Consider the following 19,719-nt stretch of genomic DNA (forward strand, 5'->3'; position numbering starts at 1 on the left):
TATTTTAGTAAGTTACGTTAGCTGTCCTTATAAATAATAAACCTAGCTAAAATCAAGTCGTATCTTCAATTTGAAGGCGAGCCTCATTGATTATAATTTATTTTTAGTGTGATAACTGGAAGTTGTTGCATCAAAATTTTCTTAATAAACACTACTAACTTTTGCCTGAAAATGTTTTCGATTATTTTTAAATGGTTTTGTATTTTAGGACCCATAATATGCTGGCATACACCACCGAAATGGTATGTAGCAATACAAATAAAATATTTGTTGAATTGTTACGATTGATTTAAAATTTAGTTTTTTCTATAAATACATAGCTCGCCTAAATTTTATTTGTTTTGTCCCTTAAACTTGATAAATTTTCCTCTGTGGCTCTTATGACTGAAATTGAATTTCCTCCAGAAACCCTGTTTTTTTTTATCAGTAGTGCGTTACAAGGTTTCATTTGACGTACTTGAGCTTCATTGTTCAAAGTTTAGCTTTTATTTTTATTAAAATATCGGACGCGATGCGATTGGTCCAATAATATATTTCAATTCGCGAATGGTTTATCTGATTCGCGGTAAGTCTCAATTAGCGATTTGTCCACAAAGCTATATTATTTTGCCTTTAATCAAGTCACGGTCACAAGATAACTAAAATAACTTTTTTCTTCATTAATTTAGAACGCGAACTAAACCTCGAACATTTTTACGTTCGACGTACCTAATTGTGAATAACTTAAAAACGATGTTGCGCTACAAAATTCAAAATAATATCAACTAGTGGTTCGGAAGTTATGGCGTTATAAACGTACATATAAACAAGTTTTATTTCACTCGCGAGTTGGTTTTCGCTTACTTCGCTCGCTAGGTCAATAAACATAAACCAAATAATATCATTACATATCCTACTACTATTATAAAGGCGAAAGTTTGTATGGATGTTTGTTACTCTTTCACGCAAAAACTACTGAACCGATTACCATGAAATTTGGTATGTAGGTAGCTGAAGACCCAGAATAACACATAGGCTACTTTTTATCCCAGAGTTCCCGCGGGATTGATAGGGTTTCCATGCGGACGAAGTCGCGGGCGGCCTCTAGTTATAAATAAAACAAGAGTATGCTTACATCTTTAAAACTATCCAATGAATATTTGTTGTTGGTTCTTTTATGAGTTGTAGATAGTGTGATTCAAGAGAAACGTTTATATTGTAGCTGTAAAACATCAACATTGCAGCCGTGCGAACCCGGGGCTGATCTGAGTTTTTTTTTTTCATTTGTTATGTAAGTCTATTTCCCAAACCCTAAAATCTAACCTAATATTATTACGAGGTAACAATTGTAACTTTGGTGGTTTGTTTGTGAGGGCTATACAGAACCTATCATAAAAATCATTTCATAGTTAGAAATGTACATTAATAAGGTATATTACCAGCGGTTTTTACAGTGCCACTGTAAGGCGAGGTTGACGAAGACTGGACAAAGCCGTCGCTGGCTGCTAGTTTTCTATAAATCGAAATCCTTACATTTAATAAATAGTAACAGACAGATGTCGGATATTGTCAAAAAATAGGTGGATTCATTCATATGAACAACAGAAACCAAAAATAATATAATATTGAATTTCCTGTCTGTAGGTACGACTGTACTCGCATCACGCGATATCTTTTGCTCCGATTTGAATACGGTTTCTCAGATATGTTGCGGCTTGATTGACGATTTTCTTTTCTACCCCCTTGAGGGGGCAATACAGAGAGTAGCCCTGTCTTTCTTTCTTTTAGATTGTCAGGAGTTAAATTAACGAAATCGCGCACTACAGGTAACAACTTGTAGTCCGCGAATCTAACATAATGTACCTACCCATTATTGAATCTTGTTTAACAATTTTCTGTCAAGTACATTCTATATATAATAAAATGTGGGTGACTAAAGACATTTGCCGGGATGGTCTAAAGATGTAGTCTCTGACTACCCCTCCGGGTAAGACTATGAAGGTCTCGAATATGAAGTATTGACAGTGGGTGGTCGAACGGTTAAGGGTAGGTACCGAAAAGTGATGTATGTACAAATCGTGAGTGAACTAGCATAGGTATATGCTAGACAGATCGGCGGCTGGTCGAGTTGGATCTACGGCGTCTATATTTCCTTCGGTGTGCAAAAGGTTTCTTTTCGCAAAATTTAATATATACATAATTATAATCACGTCTATATACCTTGCGGGGTAGACAGATACAACATTCGTGAAAGACTGATAAGCAGAGATCGGAATAGGTAGATAGAATTGGGGTCAATGAACTGAAACTGAAACTCCGGGATTGCGGGATTTGTAAATTATAAAGATTTTTTCCGGAATTTTTACAAGTGGGATGAAGAATATATTAGTGGTAGCCGTTTTCCCCCGACTTCGTTCACGTAAATTGTAGTCCTACGTTACCCGCGGACAATGTAGTTTACTGTAAGTGTAAGTACAGAAATGGAATCCTGGAAAAGAGGCTTATCCAAGTTATGCTTTCTATGGTAATTCATGATGCAAGTACATAAAATCAATCTATCTATCCCGATCTCTGCTGATAAGCTACGATCAGCTGTTTGGCTGGATGATAGAATTGAGATTCAAATAGTTACAGGTTGCCCATCATGAACGTCAAGATGACGGAGCCACAAAAACTTTACTTCAAAATAGTTCTAGGCGTTTAGGATTTAGTACCTACAAAAAATTATATTTATTAATTATTTAAAAGCACAATGCAAATGTTATGTTATTTAAACGAGTTGTATATAACCAAATATATTTCAATAAGTTATAAATAATAGTTCTGATATTTAAATAAAACTATTTCTTACATTTAAATAAAATTATCTCAAAGTCGATTAAATTTATTTGATGGGCTATTCTACAATTTGAATCCTCGTATAATTTAATAACATAACATTAGAATTGTGCTTTTAAATAATTAATTAATATAATTTTTTGTACTAAATCCTAAACGCCTAGAACTATTTTGAAGTAAAGTTTTCGTTTAATACATTTTGCTATAATTAATCACAGGCACTTCTGTCATTTTCTTTTTGTTAATTATTTTCTTAAAAAACGATTATAGCGATAAGATCTTGGGAGGTACTAACCAGGTACTAAGTGTCCGTGTGGTCATCTCGACGGTATACATTATATTTTTATAAGAAACGAAGGTGGTTCCTCCATTTTGACGTCAAGATGGAGGAACCACATATCACAATCGATATTTTTCAATTCTTTGAGGTACAAAATTTTTTGATATAGGTACCAAAAGGTACAAACCAGGTACTAAGGGCTGGTTCGACAATATTTGTGTTTTGTGAGGTGGCTCCGTCATCTTGACGTTCATAGCCCATCGCCTAAATGAAGAATCCAAGTTTATAAGCTTATCCCTTACTCGTCTTTTACGACATCCATGAGAAAGAGATGGATTGGTACTATTTTTTCTATTGTTTTTTCAAAATCATAAAAAATATGTGATGATATCATAATTACTTCTTCCTCCTGGCTTTAGTCTCGGTTGCATCCTCTGGAGAGGAGCCCGGGGTTTGCCTTTGACCATGGATCCTGGATTTAGTGAGTTAGGTTTTTACACGAAGCGATTCCCGTCTGACCTCGGTAACCTTTGCTTTGAACCTAATCCGTATTGGATCGATCATGGTTACACATCCAGTTGCATGACTGTGCAGGTTTCCTTAAGATGTTATCCTTCACCTTAAGAGTGGTATCATAATTATTCTGTAATTTTAATAAAAGTTTTTAACATCTTGGTGCGATATTTTGCGCATGAGCCACCCACCGCTCCGTGTCTGCGTTGCGCTATATGGTAAGAGGAAATATAGTGATTGTCAAGCATTGATCAAAGGTGTTAACAGATTGCCTGTTGGGCTTGTGTGATCTTGCCTCCAGTAGAAATAGATTTATTTTAAAAATAGAACACAATCGCTTATTTTCGTCTACATAGGTAACTATCTTATTTATGGAGCTTCTATGGGAGCTAACTGTGTACAGTGTATTATATTCTCTTAAATGATGTTGGCACATGATTAATTCAAATGTCTTTGTGTGCCTGCATATTATTTTGAAAAATGGTAGAAATAGAAATATTTTGCGCTTAAGTGAAAAATCACTACATAGGTAGATACATAGTATAAAACAAAGTCGCTTTCTCTGTCCCTATGTCCCTTTGTAGATATGCTTAAATCTTTAAAACTACGCACCGGATTTTGATGCGGTTTTTTTTTCAATAGATAGAGTGATTCAAGACGAAGGTTTGTATGTATAATAACATCCATTAAATAATGGAGAAATACTGTTATTTTTGAGTTTTCTAATGTGATGTCGTTAATTATCATATTTTTTCCGCTTACATTGCAAACGCAGGCTGAAACCTACGAGATTGTGTCAAAATAATATGTACAAATTTTTGTATACATTAAAAAGGTCTACAGAAAACTTCGCTATGGTATATGTCTATCTCTCATGGATATCCCACAACAATATTTTTTTGTCATTTACTTTTTACGACAAATATTAGCAAATTTTGAAGCGATTTTATCCAATACAGCATTAATTCCAATTAAATATGTAGCTTAAATACATTGTTGATTTAATATAGATCTAAATGGTTCTTACAGCACAAGATTTAAATGAATATTTTCGAAGATATTACAGATTTTACAGATTGCGGGAAGTAGCGCTTGCGGCGGTACTGGCCGACCGGGGCGGCGGCAGCGTGCATATAAAAAGTTGTGCACGTGGTATGTAAAGACATTCTGTAATGTAATAATTGTTGTAAAAAAATAAAATAAATAGTCACAGATTTTCTGTAGTGAATTTAGTATCAGCATTGCACCCGTGCGAAGGCGGGGCGTCGCTAGTAAAAAATAAAAATTACAATCAGGGATTTTATTCTGTAACATTTTAACAGTACTTAGGCTTTATTTTGCAGAATTTCATAATCATGAATTCATCATTATATAATATCATTGTGTATTTTCTAACAGGGATAAGTTGATTGGATATAATCATCAATAGGTACATTTCATTCAGCAAGCAAATTAAATCCCACTGCGTCTATAAAAACAGATGCTCGAAATGCTGACTGTTGGCGTAGAGATGTCGCCAAAACGTGTTAGGTACCATGATCCAAACTGGCTTGGACCCTGTTTAAATATTATGAAGTAATATCATGATACTTTTATTTTGTCAAGGATGTAGCTTGGAAGCTCACTGTTCGACGCTTCTGAAAGGTTTCTGCTGCATCCATAACATAAAAATTTGTGAATATATGGAAACAGTGAGGAATTTTTATTTGTAATATTGTCCCTATTTCTGTGTTGTGGCTCCATTATTGAAATAATTCTTGAGAAACTTGTAGCTTCAAGTGCAGATAATTGTGAATTTTCCATGTCCAAATCACTCTGGAAAAATCAAAAAAATTAAAGTGATAATTTCCATACATGCAATCTATCTTTGGGTCTGTACAGGCTAAAGTGCTCTGGCATTACAGATGGAATACAAATGAGACTCCTTTCTGCACTATATTCATCCCTGTTTTGTAGAATATAGTACAGAAACAAGTGAGCAGACTCTGGTGCAGATGAGTGTAAGACATATTATAAATTGCTTTATACAAAATGTATGGCAAATATTACCTCATATGTTCCACATACACTGCCTATCCCATGTTACTGTTGTACTTATACCCAACTCTTTGTAACATAAATCATCCTTATTGGACTTTAATAGCTACATAATAAAAAGCTAATGCATAAGAGATTTTTTATGCCCTTAGGCACTTTGCTGGTTTGGGATCCTAAAGATATTATAAACCTTATAATTACTGTTTCATTGTATTCAATTAAAAATATATATATATATATAACAATAAGGAACAATATTCAGCTCGCAAGTGAAGACACAAAGAGCTATCCCCAAAGCCTCTGAATTTGTACTTCTTTTATATTTTTATATTTTACATATATTTGACAAAAATCGATATGAGGAGATCTCCCAAAAAGATTTTTTGACTGATATAAGACCATCAGAAGCCAAACATGTGTTTCCTAGAATTTCTGTCTGTATGTTTGTACTCACATCACGTGAAAACTATTGCTTAATTCGAATACCTTTTTTCAAACAGCTAGTATTAGTTTATGTTTGTTACTTCAGTCAGGCCCATTTTTGAAGTGGCCACGAAACTTACCTCACATATCTCACACTTATTTGTCTTGTGATGATGATTGCCAATTTTATCAGCTGTTTTACATATTGTTGATACAGTGGCTGGAAAGTTGACTTGAAGATCTGTTACAAAAGCACTTATTATTGATTGCAAACTATCTTTTCTCTCTGTTTCTTGATTGTGAATAACTTTTAATGCTTTTACATGTACATAATGAGTAAGTTCTTCTTTTGTAATATCTTTGATGGGCCTCAATATCTTAATAGTGTCTCTGTTGTCTGAAAACCCCTATAAGTAAAAAAAAGAAATATCTTAAAATAATAGTACTTAGAAATATGTGTTATTATAAAACATTGATTAACTAGAGGCCGCCCGCGACTTCGTCCGCATGGAAACCCTATCAATCCCGCGGGAACTCTGGGATAAAAATTGTTATGCCTATGTGTTATTCTGGGTCTTCAGCTACCTACATACCAAATTTCATGGTAATCGGTTCAGTAGTTTTTGCGTGAAAGAGTAACAAACATCCATACATCCATACAAACTTTCGCCTTTATAATAGTAGTAGGATATCAAAGATGAAAACATTAGCCAAAAAAATAATATGATATTTTTTTATGTATGAAGTCACAGGTTTACCAAGATCATGTGTTTAATAATTGCTTAATGTGGAATGGGTCATGTATGCATACTCCATAACTATTGATAAACATGTTATAAAAAGTAAATGAATTCACCAAATCAGACTCATAATTTTTAAGAAAAATAATTAGACCACTTCATCAGGAAGCAAAGTTACAGCCAAGTCTAGTGTTTTGAAAGTAATGTGAATGATGAACATGGTGAATTATTGGTACTAACTATGTCATTTTGTACTTGTGATCCTCTTCCAGTTGCAATATTAGACAGTAAGTGATGTGCTAATGTGGTAGTTGTTTCAGCAGAAAAAATAAATTTACATTCTAACTTTTGAGCAACTCTTATGAATAGTTTCCTTTTTATTTTGGCTAGAAAATCAATCTGGGCAGTGGGTGGCATACTCCTTATGAGCATTTGAAACCTGTCTACTGTGACATCATCCAATGTAGGTAGTGTATTAACATCTGGTAAAATATAATCAGAGTGTATGTAGTCTGATATATTAGAGACATATACATTAAATCCATAGACATTGCACATTTTTATAACTGCTTTGGCAATTTCTAGGTTTTTTTCCTCATTTTCAAAGCCTGGAATACAAAAGAAATAAAAATATTATTATTTACAAAACATCTTACCAAGGCTATTCACAAACTAATAACCCTGATGAAATAAGCACATTTTATCAAAGTTTGTTAATCTTTAGGAAATCATTAATGAAAATTCATATGCATAGGAGTATATATAATCACATCTTTATCCCTTAAGGGGTAGACAGAGCCAATTGTCTTGAAAAGACTGAAAGGCCATTCAGGTGGTCTCCAGCACTTTAGAATGGAACCACTTCATTTCTTTCTCATGGATGTCATAAAAGGTGACTACGGGAATAAGCATATATTCATCTTGTGCAAGCTTCCAAGATGGTGTGGAAGCTAGGAAATAACAGTGTTCCAGCTGCTTTTCTTCCCATGCAGATTAATTCAATCAAGGGAAAGGCTCATAAACTTCTTCAAATCTTTCATTTGGACTAAAGGCTAACTACCTGTCTCTATTTAATTCTGTTCCATCATGCCGTATAGCTAAATGTGGCCTTTCAGTCTTGAGATTGGGGGCTCTGCCTACCTCAGTGGTTTACCTCGTAAGGGTTAAAGACATGATTCTGTGTGTACTTACAATGAAAAACTTAGTTACTAATTACCTTTCAAATGTAAAAAGTATGGTATTATCCGAAGCTTCTTATGATTGTCGAGGGTCAAACCATTGCTAACCAGATCCAATAATACAGTGGAACCAAGTCCTCCCTTTATACAAATCAAAACTTTTTCATTTGGTGACAAAGTTTTAGTTTTTCCAAGACATGCTCGAAATTTATGGTTAGCACCAATGAGGAAGCAAGATTCACAATAACTATCCACTTTCCTTAAAATTACAGTTCCATATCCGTTACATTTCTTGCAAATACTCATTTCTACGTACTTACAAGATATTACGTATATTCTCGAAGACCTTTAGCTTTAAATGAAAATTCAAAATACATGTAGACTACTCAGGGTAGAGTAGACCCGAGCCCTTCGATTAAGTATTCCAAATTCAAGTATATATTTTATCGTATAATTGATCGAAGGTTATGTGCACAAACTAAATAGAGATAATAATACCCACTTAACTTAATACCTACCTAGTGCTGTAGGAGCACAGAGTGAGTAGGTAGGTACTAGTTACATCTAGGTCTTGTTACCGTTACCAAATTAAAACTGAAAGTAACGGTGAATAACGATATTTTCAGACAGTTATCGTTATAGGCGTGATATCGGTAATGTTCTCTTATAACGTTATATAACGATGTTAAATTATGTTATATATTGTTACCTCTGTGGCGCGCGTATGTGTCATCGGAGGTCCCGGGTTCGAATCCCGGCCAGGGCATAATGAGAAAAGAACTTTTTCTGATTGGCCTGGGTCTTGGAAGTTTATCTATATAAGTATTTATTATAAAATATGGTATCGTTGAGTTAGTATCTCGTAACACAAGTCTCGAACTTACTTCGAGGCTAACTCAATCAGTGTAATTTTGTTATATATTTACATACATACATACATAAAATCACGCCTCTTTCCCGGAGGGGTAGGCAGAGACTACCTCTTTCCACTTGCCACGATCTCTGCATATTTCCTTCGCTTCATCCACATTCATAACTCTCTTCATGCAAGCTCGGCATTATCGGTATATTTATTTACCGTTTATATGTTACGTTTATATTTAAAAATAGCGATACCAATTAAAATTATAAATAAAGTTACCAATTAACGTTATAACTATGGTTACCGTTAAGTCAAATAAAAAAATTGTTTTGTTTTATAAAATATAGGTACCTAAAGTTTGTCTGTTGGAACGAAATTTTACGACGCGATTAGAAGGGTTCACGGCGAATCCGTTATTAAATCAATCGCTAACGTTATATGAATTTACCGGTAAATACAAAATATTAACGTTTAACAGTCTTAACGATACCTCTTACCGTTAATTTTACTGGTAACGTTATATGAGTATTACGGGCACTGAAGCTAAAAATATCGTTAACCAGCATAATGGTACTTTATTTAAACCGGTAACACTGTTTGACAGTAATAACGATCCCAATTGTTGAACGGTAATCAAGCCTTGGGTGCATCATAATTTGACCTCTGGCTGACGTTTATTTAATTCACTGACAGTGACGTTGACTTGAGTCTGACTACTGTGGCGTCGCCGTCGCTTGTGTTCAGTGTTTCCGCAATGAGGGGAAATTCCTCTTTTAAGGGGTAATCAGGATTCAGAGGGGAAGAAAAAGACGAAATACTTTAAAAGGGGAAATTGTAGGAAATCATATATTGAATTCGCTAGATATCAAGACGTAGACTATCTGCTATGCGAAATGTCAATGAGCAATGTTATATCGAAAAACCAATTATGCTGCAATTAGAACACACGCCTACGTTTGCGGATTCTTGATACGGTAAAACCCTCATTATTTATGTATAATAAAAAAAAACAGTGACAACATATGCATAATACCGCATACTTACCCTTACTCCTATTCTGTTTAGGGCTTCAAATATGGCTTGGAATAAAAGGTAAGTATACTGCTCCTGGTTTTATATTTCTGGTGAGGCTATAAATAAATTACGGATAATTATACTTTATTCAGTCCGCTCAGGACTGTTGGCTCTGTCTACCCCGCAAGGGATATAGACGTGATTATATGTATGTATGTATGTATGTATACTTTATTCATATAAAGTCTAATTTTTTAGATTCGCTTGCAGTTGCATTGGACTTTACAAACTTAAGGTGCGGTATTTCTAACTGATTTTTCATTAGTTGTACAGAAGTTGTTTCCGTTCTTTTCAAGCCGGATTTTACACAGAGGATTGATGCCATCGTTTCATTATCCAGCCTATTGCGTTTATCTATTTTGTCATTTTTTAGATCACTAAATAATCGTTCAACAGCAGCATTGGAAAAAGACAGTGACATAAAATAGTTCACCAAAATTGGGAGTTGAAGGAATTTGCGTTTGCCGTCAACACTATTTTTTTCCAACATTTTTTTAATAGCCTACAGTATCTATGGAATGGTTACAATCCGTATCAGCAAGGAGACTTTTATTCCTCCATTCCTTGTCCAGCTCTGTTAAATCTACAGTAATGTGCGATGGAATGTATTTTCGAACTTATCGATGATTTTGTTGACGCATTGTATTTAGTCTAAATAATATTATTATAGTTAGAAGGCAGGCTATAGAAGAAAATGATATAAACATTTTTTTCTTTTAGTTACAAAACTAGTGCCAAAACTACAGCAAAATAATTATTTAAGGGGAAAAAAGTTCTGAGAAGGAGAAATCGGAATAGGCTATTTGATTGTATTAAAAATATACATTTCTTTTATGTCATCAGTCTTAATATTATTTTTTTGGAGCGATTTGTTATAACGCGAGATAAAAATATTGCATTATTTAAACAAAATCCGTCTCAGAAAATTAGGTTTTTATGTGCAGCTGTCACGTGACTAAAAACGAACGTGATTGGCTATTTCTATTATGACGTCAATTATCCATAAACAGACTGTGGATCGTACCGTTCCTTAGTGTTCGCTATTATTTTTCAAGATTTTATAAGTGTTTGATCGCTCAGGATTACTCAGATAACATAGGTATTTAATAATGGAAACCAATTCCGCGAAAGCTGACAGTCGAAACCTACCAAATGGACGCAATAATGGTTGGAAGAAGAAATCTGGATTGTCTTCTTCAAAGATTTCTATGCTGCCGAACTGAGGAATGTGAAAACATTAATAGTAAGTATATCTTGGTAACCACTGATCTTAGATCATGATCTGAAACCACTTCTTGCGAATATTCAAATCCATCGACATAGAAAAAAACAGTTTCGTAGGAGATTTTATTGTTGTATTAGTGCATTGAGGCACTGCACAACATTTATAGGAACTCATTTTAATAATTTTCACACATATGACGTGGCACAAGTTAAATAAAACAAGAGAAAATCAAAACTTTTCGAAACACCAACAAGCTTTGTATGATATTTACACGAAATTTACGTCACTGCATGCCATGGCCGCCATATTGCTAAAAGTCGCGTATTGGCGGCATATTTGAATATTTCATTTTCTTTTTCGATTTTTTAATAAAATAGCTGTAATAAAGGCAGAAAAGTATTTTTGTAGGGCTCCTTATAAACAAATAAATACCCTAAGATAGTTTTTAGAACTTTGTCAAATAGCCTATTGAGGCATGGGGAAAGGAATTTTTTATAGTGGAAACACTGCTTGTGTTGGTTTGGTCGTTTTATGAACTTTCATGGTGAGGTGTCATCATGTCATGACGTTACGTGACGTTGTACTGTCATGGACAAACAAAGACGCTTTGAAGAACCAAAGACTACAAATGGATCTGTCTACTATCTCTTGTCTCATTCTAACTCATAAAGCTCGCAATTTTCTTTTCCTCTTTAATATAGCTGTCCTTCTTATCTGAACTTGCTATTGCTATCTCTCTTCCAAAAGTCTTTCTTTACCGCCATCGTCTAAATTGCGGCTGATTTTCAAGATTTTATCTTTTATAAATTCGGAATACCTATCTAAAAGGTTTAATAAGCGTAAGTTTTATAAATAGATTGTGATTTTTGTTCATTTTATCTTTTGCATAATTAATTTTTATTAATGTTAACCACGATAACACATCATGTCATCTCTTTTACTGGTTATTATAAAACGTTACTACTAAATGCTTAATTAAAAACTTCAATTATCAAAAAGTAAAATTAATTTAGCTTTAAACGACTAGCTAGTGCCCTGAGCCAGTGCTTTCCATCAATTTCCCCATTGTTATCTTTTAGTGAAGAATGATATTATAACCTAAAAAATCTTATTATATTTTTATTTCAGAATGACTGCTTTAGCTCACGAAAAAGTTTGGTTGGACAGAAATCTCTACAACGATGCAGAAAAGGCATATTATGAATCTTTATCAAAGGTAATTTAAAGAAAGAAAGAAAGAAAGAAAGAAAAATCTTTATTTGGCGCAAGATGTAACATAACTTATTAACTTATTTAAAAAAAAATCAATTTCAACTTTTTACCTAAATTATTAAAAATACATGATTATGTCTACTTAATAAGTAACAATATTTTGCTTTATACAAGGGAAATATTGAGAACGTAGGAAGAATTTAAGAGAAGCATAAAGTACATATGTGTATACATTTAAAAAATAAAATACAAGCTTGAGTTCTTATTTCCAATTTTTGGTTTATATAATTAATAATGATATATCTCATCTATGTATACCTACTACTCAATATTTTATTTCGGTTGAAGGAAAATGGTATTTATATCACTTTATAGGTCCGAGTGCCATCACTTTCATTAACTCAGTCATCTTTGGCTAATGAAGTCGCAAAGGCTAGGCAGCACATCAAAAATTCTCTTGAATGTGTGAGTAATTAATAATTTTATTTAAACCACACATATTCCTTTTTATTTGTCAAGTTTTTTTTTTGCTATAGATATATTTTTTTCTTGATGTGCTTATTAGAAATATTCAAAGCTTAAAGAAAGGGTGTGCAATGACCATTAGAAAATTGTTGTAAGTATCATGTTCTCATGATAATTATTAGTCAGAAAGTTATTAATTATTAAAAAATATCACTAAGTGAAGTATTCAAATTATCAATATCATATACCTTTGCTTTACATTTTTTGTGCACCCTTTGTAACTAGAGATGCATTTACTTTTAGCATTTACCTGGTACAATTCTGAGACTGATATTTTATGATTTATACACATTTGTTCCTGGATAATAATGATTTATACCATACCATTTATTTGAATACATTTTAATTTAAATGTTTAAATATTAATAATTACTTTTTTTATGTTTAATTACGAAATAAAAGGGTTGAAAAGAAAATTCAGATTTTAAAATAAATATATACTATGTAAAATACTTCAAGTACCTATACAATTTACATTTTGGTTGCAAATATTTTTAAACAAATATTTAATACAAATTTTTAATACAAGCATAATTTTGACTCATTCGCAGACACCTGATTTTAGATTAGACATAAATTAGAATTAAATTTAAGAGTAAAAAGACTGGTGAAAATAGAAATGACCTGGAGATTGAAGACTGCATTAAAATAAGTGCCATAATTAAATTAAAATAATGAGAAAAATGTGAATTTGACAAAAAATAAATTGTTAAGTAATTAAAATATATAACAAAATACAATCATAAGAAAAACTTAATTGTTAATTATACTCAGAAACATCCATATTTAGGACACATAATGTTTTTTTTTTCATTTAAACATTAGTGTACCAACAAAGTCAAATATTTTTTGTCTTCCTCAATCAAAACATACTTAATATTAATACTTTTACTATTATTTTATCACGAAAAAGAGTTAATTTAATTTCATAACAATTTTTACCCAGTGTAAATAAAAAATTCCCAGAATAAATAAATGGCTATAAATTTACCCATTCTTTCCCATTTATTCCTTCCCCATATTTATCCATGCACCCATCTTTATTTGTGACCCAGCTTAATCTATAATAAATATCTCACTCCCTCATTAAATGTATCCAGTAGTTGTGCAAATTTATCTGTAGTATTACTGTTCAGTTTTCTTATTAAAAATCAATCTTTCAGATGGATAGTGTTGCTACCTTGGCTGGTGTCCCAAACACAGAGCTTAACAACAAAGTCAATAGTCTGTCAAAGGAGAATATTGAATTAAAAAAAGCTATAGATGGATTACGTAACTTGGTCATCAGTCTTCAAGCAAGAGTGGAGTCATTGGAGTCAAATAGTAACAAACCCTTAACAGCAAAAGCTCAAGTAAGATATTAAAATTGCTTTGACCAATTTTAATAAATTAAAGGTAATCACACAAAATCTATGGAATCTTTATGTCTATAAATTGTTCAACCTAATGGGACTGGGCCAAAACTCACACAAATAGCATTTTTCATTCTGTATGCAATTCTTCCCATCAATTTTTTTAAAGTAACTTTAACATAAAAATTCCAATGAATAAATTTGTCATAATTTTGTGTTGTCCTGGCTAGTGAGATAAAATTATCACCATCCATTATGAATATATAAATTAATGGACCAATGATTATAATTTTATTGTTGATTTTCTTCTTTTTAACAATTACACATTATTTACAAAATGAAATAATTATGTTTTCAATGATCTTGCGTTGATAACTTCTTACTAATTTTATTTAAAAACTAAATTTTTTATAGTATCAGGATGAATCACAGAACACATACTTTGAATTTTTTTGAGGTGTCATTTCGTGCCTGTAGGACGAAAATATCATATGAGGAAACGCTTAATGAATCAATTTCTTGGGTCTCTTTATTCTGGAAATTCCTATAAGAGTGAAGTCTGGGAAAGTGTTATCATTTTACTAAAATATATATCATGCAAGCCGTACTTAGCAGTGTCTCCCTGTCATAGGAAATAAGTAATCAATTACTTATATTTAATCTTTATAATATTTTCCTTGTACTATGTAAAGTAATTATAAGCCATGTGGTTCCCGGCACTTTAAAATAATAGGACCATGCCACCTCTTATCCATTGATGTCGTAAAAGGGCTGAGGGAACTGCTAACAAACTTGGGATTCTTCTTGTAGGCGATAGGCGGGCAACCATTCAAATATGGGACACTATTTGAATTTCAGTTAGAATAGAATAATTTTACGAATTGGATACAAGGTAGGGGGAAGTCCCCCAGTGGCGGACACCTAAGGTTATTTAAAAATAAAACATAAAATATTTAAGGAATGTTTATAAAATTATGACTTATATTAGATGACAAAGTTAGAAATCAAATTAATTTAACAAAAATGCAACCACTGCTAAAAAATAATTAACACTATCAAACAAACTTTGGTAACAAAAAACATAATTTTAAAAAGGGGCACCTAGTACCGGACGAATATTTGTGCACGTAACTGACACCAGTTTCATCACAGTTATAAATTCTTGAGGGTGTGAATGTTGTACTGTTTCATCAGCTTTTCAAGGTTGTCGTAGAAGAGATCCACTCGTGGTTTGTTAAATCCTAGGGGGCGCATCATGCTTGTCGATTCCGGTGTTCTCAACGAAATGTCAGAATGCCTTTTCATGAAGTCGCAATTTTTTATTGCGACTTTTATTTTTTATTTATCAGCACTGCCTTTTTCTTTATTAAATCGATGAGGAATTTTCATGACTTCAGCTAAGTCGTATGCTAATTTTGGAAACTTCTTTTTCATGAGCGGCATGCATCTATTTGATAAATCTTTAAAGTGGTTCACCAAGACTTCTTCATACTCTGCTGAGAAGGTGTTAGTGAACCTACCTAACTTTGGTTTCATTGTTACTTCTTCTCGATTTAGGGCCTTTATTTAATCATGTAAAGTGCTTTTAGGAATATTGTATCGCATTGCAGCTTGTCTTACACTCAGTTCTTTTGACATAACCTTATCAATAGCAGTTTGTAAGCTCTGTGGATCCCAGGATCCTTTCTTTTTCTTCTCTTCCATTTTAACTATCTTCTTTCTTCTATACTCTAAAACAAAATTAAATAATTAGAATAAAATACGTAATTTCTTACAATAAATATCAATATGTTTACTGTCCGGCACTAAGGGACGACTTAGTGTCCGGTGCTAAGGGACACACATTTTCGTTCATTAGATGGTACCTACTAAAATTGTTTAAAAGATGTAATAATATTCTACCATTTTACGGATAACAATCGAGTACTGATTTTATCTTTGAATACCACTCAAATGTAAATGCATAAATATACTAGAATTACTTACATTGATATTTAGGTGACGCCGTGATTTCGAGCCTAAAACAGCAAATGGTTACTCCTGCCGCGGCCGTGTGCGTCGCTGGCGAGGCACGGCGCGTGATCTTGTACCTGTATGCCCCAGCACCCCTTTCACTTGTATTTTGAATCGAACTGATTTATACTCGCTTGAATAGTACGAGTGTCCGGCGCTAGATGCCGTCCGGCGATACGGGACTTCCCCCTATCACTTTTTGACGTTACATAAGTTGCAGACCAGCAAAGAAGCTAGAGCATGTCTTTGCATTAGAGGGGTGTGGTCTATGTATTTCTACTCTTTTGGGAGACTATTGGCTCTGTGTACCCTGTAATGGATAAAGGTGTGCTTATATATGTCAACGGAAAATAACAAGACTAGCATGTTGATCAATTTTCTAGGTAGTTAATCAACTCTCGGAAAATAATCAACGGCAGTTAAAATGTATTATTTAACGTATGTATTTTAGTAAATTGATAAATTTACTGTGTCTTACCGTTAAATCATCCGACAAGGGCGAGGCTTACGTTGATTGGTTGAACGGATCACGTGTTTTAACATTGGCAATGTTTAGAACTCGGAAATTGTAATTTTGTGTCTACCCGAACCGGCCATTTTGTATAAAAACGTCGAAGATATCAGCATAGGTTAGGTGTCATAGGAAAAGTTGTTCATTTTGACCTTCTCGAATGGTGGTTTAAAGGTTATTGATGTTTTAAAAATAACTCTGGTTAATATACATACATTTAATTTTACATCTCTATCTCCAAAGTATCAATATTAAATTACATACTATTAAAGTAACATATCTGAGTGTTTCCTCATAGAATCGACGGCATATTTATAAAACTATGCCGTTGACCAATCAGAGAACAGTCCTAAGTAACGGGTAATAATGCACCGTTAAATAGAACACTGACCAACGATTGGTCCATTTGTGGATGATTTTACTTGTGTCAATATCGTAAATTATTGAATTGCTGCCAGGTACTGTAAGTTGACCAATTAGCTAAAATTCATTGCGTTAAATAATACATTTCAAATACCTTTTGTTATATGTATTTCGAAAGTTGATCAACTACCTAAAAAAATTATCAATTAACGATTCTTGCTATTTTCCGGTGACATATATACATATATATATATATATATATATGTAAGTAAATGCTTAATTGCAGCCACAAGCTACTTCAAAGCCTTCAGTAGATTCTGATGATGGTGTTGATTTATTCGGGTCTGACGATGAAGAAGAGAGCGCGGAGGCTGCGAAACTCCGAGAGGAACGACTCGCTGCATATAATGCTAAGAAGGCTAAAAGTGAGCATATTATTGATTTATTTTCGTAATTTCAGAGATTTAAATTGGGGTTGCTTGTTTTATAACCATTTTTAAATACTATAGGTATTTAATTAATACTACAGATGAAATAAAGGTAAGTTACGTACGCGTTTAATTCCTGTAGTATTTATAAATAGGTGATTTTTGTGAAGTAAGACTTTGGTCTTTGCTCTCTGGTTCTCTAGAAGTATAGAATTTTAAGAAATAATAATTTGAATAGGTTCATACGTGAGAACTGTATAAAACTCAACAAAGGTATTAATAAATAAACTTCTGACTGCTTTTCCAACCTGATTGTACTAAAACAACCTGTTTTTTTTACAGAACCAGCATTGATTGCAAAGTCCAGCATTATTCTGGATGTGAAGCCCTGGGATGATGAGACTGATATGGCTGAAATGGAAAAAGCAGTTAGAAGCATTGCCACTGATGGTTTGCTTTGGGGAGCGTCCAAACTTGTGCCTTTAGCTTACGGCATACACAAACTTCAGATTTCGTGTGTCGTAGAAGATGATAAGGTGTCTGTGGACTGGTTAACTGAAGAAATTGAGAAAATTGAAGACTATGTAAGTAAAAATAGTAGTTTATTAAAATTTTCAACAGAAAGTAAATTATTTAAATAAAATTTACTTTAATCTACTTAAAGATTTTATATAGATACAATATACACAAAATCACGCCTTTTTCCCGGAGGGGTAGGCAGAGACTACATCTTTCCACTTGTCAAGATTTTGTCTAGGCCTTTCCACTCTGACCTTTGCCTTCACACTGTATATTTGCGTAGTCAAACTGCTTTCATTCATCCTCTCCACATCACCAAACCATCTTAACATACCCTTTTCTATTCCTGTTATGCCGTTATGCTGTTATGCAGAGCCAGACGAGCCAGCCTTTTTGGACAGTTTCTGACTGCTCATAAGGCATGCAACGCTCCATTCACCATGTTCTTGCCAATAGAAGCTTAGATAGAACAATTTATTTTTATTTGAAATTGTATTTATTACTTACTTGTTCTTTGCAGGTACAAAGCATCGACATAGCTGCTTTCAACAAGGTTTAACAAAAAAGGTGAAGATTTTCTGTTCAATAAAGTTTGATAATTTTTATTATCTTTTTTATTGATTTTCTCCCAGCATTGACTTGATTAACTAAACAGGTAATATTCCATAATTAACATTGTTTAGGTAGATTAAATAATATTTGCATGAAATATTAATACAGGTTGCAACGGCAAAGGGGTATCAATCTGCACAAGATCGAACCAGCCTTCGAGCCAACCCATGAAATTAAACTACTTTCCTCAGACGTATCAAAAATATATTTTTTCAAAGTTCTTTGATTCTATGGGCCCATTCGCTCCTTTGCATCTTACCAGGGTCTAGCCATTGCGATGAGCGTTTCCGATTATCGTAGAGAATTCACTTTTTATTCTTGGTAATGATGATATTTAAAAACCCTTTATTATTGTGCCGGTTAAGTAATCTAACGCAGCAGTCGACACGCGTTTGCCGGTTTGCTTCACTAAATTCGTGAGGTACCCACGATTGCGATGGTTACGCTTCCACAAAATATCCTTCAATTCTTCATTGTCAACTCAGGTCTCCGACTGTCCAAGGAGCTTGTTCTGCAGGTCAAAATTTCCAGAACGAAAACGTTGGAACCCAAACGCACTATGTTTTCTTTTGCGACACGACCGCCATACACATCAATAACCCTTTGAGTCGTTTCCGCACCACTGGTGCCACGGTGGAACTCGTACTCGTAAATAACGCGGTATTTCAAGTTTTCCATTTCGTAAACTTAGTAACACAAACAAAAAAATCAGAAGAAAAGAAAGCAAATGAATGACGGTTAACGAAACACAAATACTTACATGTGTAAATAGCTGTATAAATTTAAATTTGGAATTCCCAAGCATAGGGGAAAAATTTGTGATTAAGTGGCCTTTAAATAAAAAAAGTTTAAGAACTAAAGCCCGACTACTAGAACAAGCTCTAAAAAGTGCGAAACAATAGACTTCGCTGAAATTATTATGTCCAGTGTATGAGAGTCCAGTTTAACAACGCTTTCAGTCTTGATGGGGCTACCCAGGTACTTCAGCACATCGGGAATGTTTGCAAAGGAGAGGGTAGATTGCTTATACGCAAC

At 33.4% G+C, this 19,719-nt stretch overlaps 2 protein-coding genes across 3 annotated transcripts; one reads left to right on the top strand and one right to left on the bottom strand.

Moving 5' to 3' along the window:
- Positions 1-4,895: 4,895 nt before the first annotated feature.
- On the bottom strand, positions 4,896-8,514 carry LOC106135446 (cytoplasmic tRNA 2-thiolation protein 2). Its single transcript, XM_013335739.2, has 4 exons — positions 8,027-8,514; positions 7,051-7,418; positions 6,211-6,477; positions 4,896-5,425 (listed from the first exon to the last, which is right to left on the bottom strand). The coding sequence occupies exons 1-4, from the start codon at positions 8,292-8,294 to the stop codon at positions 5,192-5,194; spliced, it is 1,137 nt and encodes a 378-aa protein (XP_013191193.1). The 5' UTR covers positions 8,295-8,514; the 3' UTR covers positions 4,896-5,191.
- A 3,315-nt stretch (positions 8,515-11,829) lies between these two features.
- LOC106135523 (probable elongation factor 1-delta) lies at positions 11,830-18,677 on the top strand. 2 transcript variants are annotated; one of them, XM_013335858.2, is made up of 7 exons: positions 11,830-11,988; positions 12,278-12,365; positions 12,737-12,826; positions 14,050-14,238; positions 17,412-17,550; positions 17,896-18,137; positions 18,593-18,677. In XM_013335858.2, exons 2-7 carry the CDS (start codon positions 12,279-12,281, stop codon positions 18,629-18,631), a joined length of 786 nt encoding a protein of 261 aa, XP_013191312.1. In that variant the 5' UTR covers positions 11,830-11,988; position 12,278; the 3' UTR covers positions 18,632-18,677. The 2 variants fall into 2 exon arrangements, with proteins under 2 accessions (XP_013191312.1, XP_013191313.1); XM_013335859.2 differs by lacking the exon at positions 12,737-12,826.
- Positions 18,678-19,719: the final 1,042 nt, after the last annotated feature.

The sequence above is a fragment of the Amyelois transitella genome, chromosome 3 (assembly GCF_032362555.1).
Source record: "Amyelois transitella isolate CPQ chromosome 3, ilAmyTran1.1, whole genome shotgun sequence".
Taxonomy (NCBI): domain Eukaryota; kingdom Metazoa; phylum Arthropoda; class Insecta; order Lepidoptera; family Pyralidae; genus Amyelois; species Amyelois transitella.

Bases quoted from the DNA above. Each gene is read 5' to 3' on its own strand.
- LOC106135446 (XM_013335739.2), bottom strand. From the start codon at position 8,294: ATGAGTATTTGCAAGAAATGTAACGGATATGGAACTGTAATTTTAAGG. The intron at 7,419-8,026 runs GTAATTAGTAAC...TTTGTATTCCAG, and splicing joins ATACTTTTTACATTTGAAAG to GCTTTGAAAATGAGGAAAAA. The intron at 6,478-7,050 runs GTTAGTACCAAT...TTTTACTTATAG, and splicing joins CACAAGTACAAAATGACATA to GGGTTTTCAGACAACAGAGA.
- LOC106135523 (XM_013335858.2), top strand. From the start codon at position 12,279: ATGACTGCTTTAGCTCACGAAAAAGTTTGGTTGGACAGAAATCTCTAC. The intron at 12,366-12,736 runs GTAATTTAAAGA...ATCACTTTATAG, and splicing joins ATTATGAATCTTTATCAAAG to GTCCGAGTGCCATCACTTTC. The intron at 12,827-14,049 runs GTGAGTAATTAA...TCAATCTTTCAG, and splicing joins TCAAAAATTCTCTTGAATGT to ATGGATAGTGTTGCTACCTT.